Source organism: Lolium perenne, chromosome 2 (assembly GCF_019359855.2).
Source record: "Lolium perenne isolate Kyuss_39 chromosome 2, Kyuss_2.0, whole genome shotgun sequence".
NCBI classification, from domain to species: Eukaryota; Viridiplantae; Streptophyta; class Magnoliopsida; order Poales; family Poaceae; genus Lolium; species Lolium perenne.
In genome coordinates, this window is record NC_067245.2 from 243,803,662 (window position 1) to 243,812,873 (window position 9,212).

At 50.0% G+C, this 9,212-nt stretch overlaps 1 protein-coding gene across 1 annotated transcript; it reads right to left on the reverse strand.

Annotated features, from left to right (window-relative positions):
- Positions 1 to 6,727: 6,727 nt before the first annotated feature.
- Positions 6,728 to 7,880, reverse strand: LOC127329260 (uncharacterized). Its single transcript, XM_051355791.1, has 2 exons — positions 7,170 to 7,880; positions 6,728 to 7,096 (listed from the first exon to the last, which is right to left on the reverse strand). The coding sequence occupies exons 1-2, from the start codon at positions 7,878 to 7,880 to the stop codon at positions 6,728 to 6,730; spliced, it is 1,080 nt and encodes a 359-aa protein (XP_051211751.1).
- Positions 7,881 to 9,212: the final 1,332 nt, after the last annotated feature.

The following is a 9,212-nucleotide window of genomic DNA, read 5'->3' on the forward strand; positions in this document are numbered from 1 at the left end:
TCTTGGGAGATAACCCATATGTTTATTTTACTACAGAAATTTTGTTTTATATTTGAGTCTTGGAAGTTGTTACTACTGTAGAAACCTCTCCTTATCTTTATTTTATTTCATTGTTGTGCCAAGTAAAGTCTTTGATAGCAAGGTTGATACTAGATTTGGATTACTGCGCAGAAACAGATTTCTTGCTGTCACGAATTTGAGCAGTGTTCTCTGTAGGTAACTCAGAAAAATCTGCCAATTTACGTGTGTGATCCTAAGATATGTACGCAACTTTCATTCAATTTGAGCATTTTCATTCGAGCAATTCTGGTGCACCTAAAAAATTCGTCTTTACGGACTGTTCTGTTTTGACAGATTCTGCCTTTTATTTCGCATTGCCTCTTTTGCTGTGTTGGATGGATTTCTTTGTTCCATTAACTTCCAGTAGCTTTGTGCAATGTCCAGAAGTGTTAAGAATGATTGTGTCACCTCTGAACATGTGAATTTTTGATTATGCACTAACCCTCTAATGAGTTTGTTTTGAGTTTGGTGTGGAGGAAGTTTTCAAGGGTCAAGAGAGGAGGATGATACAATATGATCAAGGAGAGTGAAAGCTCTAAGCTTGGGGATGCCCCCGTGGTTCATCCCTGCATATTTCAAGAAGACTCAAGCATCTAAGCTTGGGGATGCCCAAGGCATCCCCTTCTTCATCAACAATTTATCAGGTTTCTTCTCTTGAAACTATATTTTTATTCGGTCACATCTTATGTACTTTACTTGGAGCGTCTGTGTGCTTTTATTTTCGTTTTGTTATTTTCATTCTCTGAATAAATGCTTGTGTGGGAGAGAGACACGCTCCGCTGTTGCATATGGACAAATATGTCCTTAGCTTTACTCACAGTGTTCATGGCGAAGGTTGAAACTGCTTCGTTAACTGTTATATGGTTGGAAACGGGAAATACTACATGTGGTAATTGGTATAATATCTTGAATAATGTGATACTTGGCAATTGTTGTGCTCATGTTTAAGCTCTTGCATCATATACTTTGCACCTATTAGTGAAGAAATACATAGAGCTTGCTAAAATTTGGTTTGCATGATTGGTCTCTCTAAGGTCTAGATATTTTCTAGTAAGGGTCGAACAACAAGGAAGACGGTGTAGAGTCTTATAATGCTTGCAATATGTCTTTTATGTGAGTTTTGCTGTACCGGTTCATACTTGTGTTTGTTTCAAATAGCATTGCTAGCCTAAGCCTTGTATTGAGAGGGAATACTTCTCGTGCATCCAAATCCTTGAGCCAAACACTATGCCACTTGTGTCCACCATACCTACCTACTACATGGTATTTCTCCACCATTCCAAAGTAAATTGCTTGAGTGCTATCTTTAAACACTTCAAAAGTTACTACCTCTTATTTGTGTCAATGTTTTATAGCTCATGAGGAAGTATGTGGTGTTTATCTTTCAATCTTGTTGGGCAACTTTCACCAATGGACTAGTGGCTTCATCCGCTTATCCAATAATTTTGCAAAAAGAGCTGGCAATGGGGTTCCCAGTCCCGAGTTAATTAACTTTCATAATTTTACAAATAGACACTCCTCCATGGTATGTGATTGTTGGACGGCACCCGAGGATTCGGTTAGCCATGGCTTGAGAAAGCAAAGGTGGGGAGGAATGTCATCTAAATAAAACTAAAATAAAAGGCACTCCTTCATGGTATGAGATTGTTGGCAGGAACCCGAGGATTCGGTTAGCCATGGTTTGTGAAAGCAAGGTTGGAAGGAGTACCACTCAAAAATAAAAAAATTCATGGGAGCCGCTCTTTGAAAGTCTGTCTGGCAAGGGGGTTAGAGTGCCCACTACCATTCGTTGACAACAACAAACACCTCTCAAAACTTTACTTTTATGCTCTCTCTATGTTTTCAAAATAAAAGCTCTAGCACAAAAATAGTAATCCATGCTTCCCTCTGCGAAGGGCCTTTCTTTTACTTTATGTTGAGTCAGTTTACCTATTTCCTTCCATCTTAGAAGCAAACACTTGTGTCAACTGTGCATTGATTCTTACATGCTTGCTTATTGCACTTATTATTTTACTTTATGTTGACAATTATCCATGAGATATGCATGTTGAAAGTTGAAAGCAACCGCTGAAACTTAAATCTTCCTTTGTGTTGTTTCAATGCCTTTACTTTGAATTTATTGCTTTATGAGTTAACTCTTATGCAAGACTTATTGATGCTTGTCTTGAAAGTACTATTCATGAAAAGTCTTTGTTATATGATTCAGTTGTTTAATCATTGTCTTTACAATTGTCTTGAATCGCAGCATTCATCTCATATGCTTTACAATAGTATGATCAAGATTATGTTGGTAGCATGTCACTTCAGAAATTATCTTTGTTATCGTTTACCTACTCGAGGACGAGTAGGAACTAAGCTTGGGGATGCTGATACGTCTCCAACGTATCTATAATTTCTGATGTTCCATGCTTGTTTTATGACAATACCTACATGTTTTGTTCACACTTTATGATGATTTTATGCGTTTTCTGGAACTAACCTATTGACAAGATGCCAAAGTGCCAGTTCCTGTTTTCTGTTGTTTTTTGTTTCAGAAATCCTAGTAAGGAAATATTCTCGGAATTGGACGAAATCAACGCCCACGATCTTATATTTCAGGAAGCTTCCAGAGCACCGAAGAGGGACCAGAGGGGAGGCCCAGGGCCACCACACGTGGTGGCGGCGCGGCCAAGAGGGGGGCCGCGCCCCCCTATTGTGTGGAGCCCCCGTGGCCCTTCCGACTCCGACTCTTCGCCTATATAAGCCTCCCTGACCTAAATCTTCGATACGAATAAGCCACGGTACGAGAAACCTTCCAGAGCCGCCGCCATCGCGAAGCTAAGATCTGGGGGACATGAGTCTCTGTTCCGGCACGCCGCCGGGACGGGGAAGTGCCCCCGGAAGGCATCTCCATCGACACCACCGCCATCTTCATCACCGCTGCTGTCTCCCATGAGGAGGGAGTAGTTCTCCCTCGAGGCTAAGGGCTGTACCGGTAGCTATGTGGTTAATCTCTCTCTCCATGTACTTCAATACAATGATCTCATGAGCTGCCTTGCATGATTGAGATTCATATGAGCTTTGTATCACTATTCTATGTGCTACTCTAGTGATGTTATTAAAGTACTCTATTCCTCCTTCATGATGTAATGGTGACAGTGTGTGGATCATGTAGTACTTGGCGTAGTTTATGATTGTGATCTCTTGTAGATTATGAAGTTAACTATTACTATGATGGTATTGATGTGATATATTCCTCCTTTCATAGCTTGACGGTGACAGTGTGCATGCTATGTTAGTACTTGGTATAATTGCGTTGGTCTATCATGCACTCTAAGGTTATTTAAATATGAACATCGAATGTTGTGGAGCTTGTTAACTCCGGCATTGAGGTGCTCTTGTAGCCCTACACAATTAGTGGTGTTCATCATCCAACAAGAGAATGTAGAGTGGTTTTATTATGTGATCAATGTTGAGAGTGTCCACTAGTGAAAGTATGATCCCTAGGCCTTGTTTCCAAACATCGAGTCTCCGTTTATTTACTGTTCTACTGCATGTTTACTCGCTGCCATATTTTATTCAGATTGCTATTAATACTCATATACATTCATACCACTTGCATTTTACTATCTCTTCGCCGAACTAGTGCACCTATAAACCTGACAAGTGTATTGGGTGTGTTGGGGACACAAGAGACTTCTTGTATCGTGATTGCAGGGTTGCTTGAGAGGGATATCTTTGACCTCTTCCTCCCTGAGTTCGATAAACCTTGGGTGATCCACTTAAGGGAAAACTTGCTGCTGTTCTACAAACCTCTGCTCTTGGAGGCCCAACACTGTCTACAGGAAAAGAAGCGTGAGTAGACATCTAGCTATTTTCTGGCGCCGTTGCCGGGGAACGAAAAGCTACACACGGAGATTTCCTCCCTCGTCAACCACGCGCCAGTTGTAGACAGTCATACTGCTTCAGGAAAAATCAAGGTTGCTCCGCAAGCTGTTCTCGAACGCCGGCAAGTCCCACGCAGTGCGGGCGGCTACGACGTTGCTGTTCCGCAATGGCTCATACTTTGGGAGAACCTATCCGAAGACGAAGCCACCTGGGAAGACGCAGCTTTCATCCAAGCCACGTTCCCAGGATTCAAGCCCTGAAGCCTTGTCTTAAGGGGGGCGGTGTCAGGATTCTTACCTGACGAACACCAAGGTTCTTCAGTTAACTGTTCTGTTTCAGCGACAAGAACCGACGGTCAGGATGAAGCCCAGATTTAAACTAAAGATCCTACGGCGAGACTAACTCCGCAGTTGTTTACCTTTCTGTCCTAGCTTTAAAATCTGTATCCCTGTCGCTTGTAAGGGTAAAACCGTCAATGCTTGAGCTCATGCCTTGGATATAAAGGTGTGAGTGGGTGGATGGGAGGATGAAGCAATAATCAAAACCCTATTTTGTCTACTGTTGTTTTCTTCTTTAGAGCCCCGCGTGCTCCCTTCCTTCCTCTTCTTCGATCGAGCAAGTCATGGATCAATCGAGATCCTGACAGGGTCAGTCCCCGAGCGTGGCGGGTCCATCTTGGGGGCCAGTCCCCGAGAGTGGCGAGTCCATCTTGGGGGCTAGTCCCCGAGCGTGGCGAGTCCATCTTGCGGCCAGTCCCCGAGCGTGGCGAGTCCCTCTTGGGGGGCAGTCCCCGAGCGTGGCGAGTCCATCTTGGGGGCCAGTCCCCGAGCGTGGCAAGTCCCTCTTGGGGGCCAGTCCCCGAGCGTGGCGAGCCGGCGGACGTGAAGCGGGTGCTGACTTCTTTCTTTCGTGAACGCACATGCGACTTTGTGGAGACGGCGACCCCTCGCGACTGCCTGGAAACGGCGACCACGCGTATCATCAAATGCGCGGGGGATATATTGGCGGTGCTCCTGTATATCAGCCCAAGTGAGCGGATCCCGCGAGACGCGCAATCGGTCTTCCGTGCCATTGCCGATGTGCCGATGGTGGTTGACTGGCTGCGCCGCTCGTTGTGTCGCGTGGACGTCACCATGGCTCTGAGCTTGGTTCTTGCTCACTACTCCAAGGGCTTCGACGTGGATGAGGTGACGGCGGGCTTCCCATCCGAAATCGGCGAGTTTGATGTCGCAGAGGTGCTTCTCCTGATGGATGTGGTCCGCCCCTTCGCCGACCGCGTGCTGGCGATTGCGGACTTGGAGACGCACATCACCAGCCAGACGGCGCCGGGAGACGTTGACGTGGAAGGGAAGCCGAAGGACTTCCCCGCCAAGCGCTTGTTCCATGTGGCTGCCAACAGTGCTTTGTCGATGTATCCCGTCGTCAAGTACACGCCGAAGTTCGTGTACAGAGATGATGGCCCCGAGCCGGTGGTTGGGGATGAAGCTGGCTCTTCGAAGTAGCTCCGGTCCGGTTGGGGGAGCGCCCTCCTGAAACTTCTAATAAGACATTGCTCGAATATACTTTTGGTTAGGGTATTTTGTAATGACAATGCTATTATCTTGCGGGTTTTGTTGTGTTGGCTTTGTTAGCCAATTCGACATGACCAGAAGGGGCCAGTCGCTTAAGCAACCCCGATGAAGGCTACCGCTTGACTGTTTTCCTTGCCGAGCTGGGCGTCCCCAGTCGTAGTACGTAGTCATATAGCGCGAGTAGCAGCCTCATGGGTGTGTATTTGGACGTTGTATCTTTTAGCGTGCCTCTCGTCGTGGCCCGTGGGACCAATCGTGTGGCGACTCCAAAGGGGTTCCTAATTTGGCGTGCTTTCCTTGGCAAGCCGCGGGTCCGTTTTGCGGGGTCCCTGGTCGAAGTACTTAGCCGTTCAGGTCACCTGCCTAAGGTAGAGGAGGGCGATTGTATGTTGTATAATGTAGCATTGACGGTTGCTAAGGCCCGGGAGGCTGGTCGAGCATGCGACCCTGCCATAGGGTCCATTCGCCGTTTTCACTTGACGGCGTAAGGAGTGTGGGTTGGTCCGACTCTGGTATCACGATCGGCTAGCACGCCACATCCTTCTTAGCCGAGCTACTTGGCTGATATGGACTGCGCTACAAGAAGCAACAAGCGAACGTCTCCCAGTTTTGGCACTTTGCTTGTTGCGCGACTTGGGAGATATGTTCGTGCATTGCACGAGGGGCGGGCGGCGAGTGCGAAATTATGAGACTGGAAACTTTATTGATATTCATGTTTCGCATACATGCCATTAGGTGTACAATCGCCGGAGGAGGTTGATGTTCCAAGGGCGTTCAACCTCCCTGGTGAGAGGCTCGCCATCATCGTCCTTGCGGGCATCGATGAGGTAATAGGCGTCGTTGCCAAGGCCTCGGCTGATAGCGAATGGCCCTTCCCATGGGGGAGATAACTTGTGCATGCCTTTCTTGTCCTAGATTAGCCGAAGGACGAGGTCGCCTTCTTGAAAGGAGCGACTGCGGACGCGGCGACTGTGGTAGCGTCAGAGGCCTTGCTGGTAGATGGCCATCCTGGAGAGTGCGAGATCTCGCGCCTCATCGAGGAGGCCGACATCGTCTTGCCTTGCACGCTCGTTTTCTTCTGCGGCGTAGTTGACGACTCGTGGTGAGTCGTGGGCGATGTCAGTGGGCATGACAGCTTCAGCGCCATACACCAGGAAGAAGGGCGTGTAGCCGGTCGATCTGTTCGGTGTTGTGCGGATGCCCCAAAGTACAGAAGGTTTTTCTTCCGCCTAGCATCCGGCTGCTCGTTCCAGGGGTACCACCAGTCGTGGTTTGATTCCGTGGAGGATGCTCTGGTTCGCCCTTTCTGCCTGCCCGTTCGACTCAGGGTGTGCGACTGAAGCAAGGTCGAGTCGGATGCCGTTTTCTTCGCAGAAATCGGCCATTCCCCCTTTGGCGAAATTCGTGCCGTTGTCGGTGATGATGCTATGAGGGTATCCGTAGCGGTAGATCAACTCCCGTAGGAATTTGGTGGTCGTTTTGCCGTCGCACTTTTTGATGGGCTTTGCTTCCACCCATTTGGTGAACTTGTCCGCGGCGGCGAGGAGGTGAGTGTACCTGTCGGGGGCTGTCTTGAACTTCCCCACCATGTCCATGCCCTAGACGGCGAATGGCCAAGTGAGGGGTATGGTTTTTAGTGCCGAGCCCGGCATGTGCGATTGACTCGCATACTTTCTGGCACCCGACGCATGCGTGAACGAGGTCGGCTGCGTCGGCGTGAGCCGTAGGCCAATAGAAGCCGTGTCGAAGGGCTTTGGCCACGATTGAGCGAGCGCCCGCGTGATGTCCGCAGTCCCCTGCGTGGATGTCGCGCAGGATTTTGTGACCTTCCTCTGGGGTTACGCATCGCTCGAACACGCCGGAGATGTTGCGCTTGTAGAGCTCGTTGTTGATGATAGTGAAGGACTTGCAGCGGCGCACGACCATGCGCGCTTTAGCTTCATCCATCGGCAAGACTTGCTGCTCGAGGAAGTTCATATATGGTTCTGTCCATCCTGCAGCATCGGAGACAACGACGACTAGCGTGGAGTCGAGTGCGGGCGGCTCGGCGATGTCAATTTCTCGGGGCGCGTGTACCGACGAGTGGGTGAGGATGTCGAGGAAGACGCCTGGAGGAGGTGGCAGTCGCTTAGACCCTAGTCTGGCCAAAGCATCTGCCTCCTCGTTCTTGCGCCTGTCGACCCACTCGACAACGTGGCCGGCGAAGCTGGCGCCGTCCTTGTCGACCGCGCGCTTGTAGGCTATCATATTGGCGTCGGTGGCGTCGCAGGTGCCGGATGTTTGGCTGGCGATGAGGTCGGAGTCGCCGAGGCAACGTAAGCGTGTTGCGCCCATTTCCATTGCGATGTGCATGCCATGCAGCAGTGCCTTGTACTCGGCCATGTTATTGGTGCAAGGTTCGAATCGGAGCTGCAGGACGTATCTCACGACGTCGCCTTTTGGCGAGGTGAGAACGACCCCTGCCCCTTCTCCTTCGAAGTTCTTGGAGCCGTCGAAGTGCAGAGTCCAATGCTTGAGGTCTGTCGGGGAGCTCGGCTGCTGGGCTTCTTCTCAGTCGGCGAGGAAGTCGGCTAGCGCTTGAGACTTGACCGCATGGCGTGACTCGTACGTGATGTTCTGGACGCCGAGTTCAACGTCCCACTTGGCGATCCGACCGGTTGCGTCGCGGTTGCGGATGATATCATCGAGTGGCGTTGAGGCGGCCACCTTGATAGGATGCTCATGGAAGTAGGGGGCCAGTCGCCGCTGGGCCCTGAGTACTACGTATACCAGTTTTTGGTAGTGCGGGTATCGCTGCTTCGACTCGATCAGGGCCTCGCTGATGTAGTAGACTGGTCGTTGAGTGAGCTGCTCTTTTCCTTCTTCCTTGCGCTCGATGACCATGACCGCACTTATTGCGCGATTTGACGCGGCAACGTACATCAGCATGGTTTCTTGCGGGAGCGGGGCTGCGAGGACAGGAGCGTTTCTCAGGGCGTTCTGGAGTTCTTCCAGGGCCTTATGTGCTTCGTCCGTCCACTCGAACGAGTCCGATTTCTTCAATATACGGTAGAGTGGCGTGGCCTTGTCGCCGAGTCGGGGGATGAAGCGACTGAGTGCCGCGACTCGCCCGGCGAGTTTCTGTGCGTCGAGCAGGCAGGTTGGTATTTTGGTTCGCATGACCGCCGAAGTGTTTTCCGGGTTGGGCTCGATGCCGCGTTTGGAAACGACATAGCCGAGGAGTTGTCCGTGCGGGACCCCGAAGGTGCACTTCAGGGGGTTGAGTTTGATCTGGTAGCGCCGCAGGTTTGCGAATGTTTTGGCGAGGTCGGCGACCAGGTCTTCCTGCCGAGTCGACTTCACCACCATGTCGTCGATGTAGACATGGACGTTGCGACCGATCTGGCTCTCCAGGCAGCTGTTCATGCACCGCTGGTAGGTGGCTCCGGCGTTTCTGAGGCCGAAGGTCATGGCTGTGTAGCAATAGGCGCCGAGTGGCGTGATGAATGTTGTTTTCTCCTGGTCTTCTACTGCCATCTTTATTTGATTGTACCCGTAGTATGCGTCGAGGAAGCACAGCGACTCCGACCCCGCTACCGCATCGATGATCTGGTCGATTCGCGGTGGGACGAATGGGTCCTTGGGGCATGCGCGATTGAGGCTGGTGTAATCGATACACATTCGCCACGTCTTGTTTTTCTTCAGCACCAAGACTGGGTTTGCCAGCCATTTTGG

What these genes read in the sequence shown, in the direction of transcription:
- LOC127329260 (XM_051355791.1), bottom strand. Translation starts at nt 7,880, where the DNA reads ATGGCCGAGTACAAGGCACTGCTGCATGGCATGCACATCGCAATGGAA. An exon ending in CATGCGTCGGGTGCCAGAAA is followed by an intron (nt 7,097 to 7,169) that starts GTATGCGAGTCA and finishes TTCGCCGTCTAG; the next exon opens with GGCATGGACATGGTGGGGAA.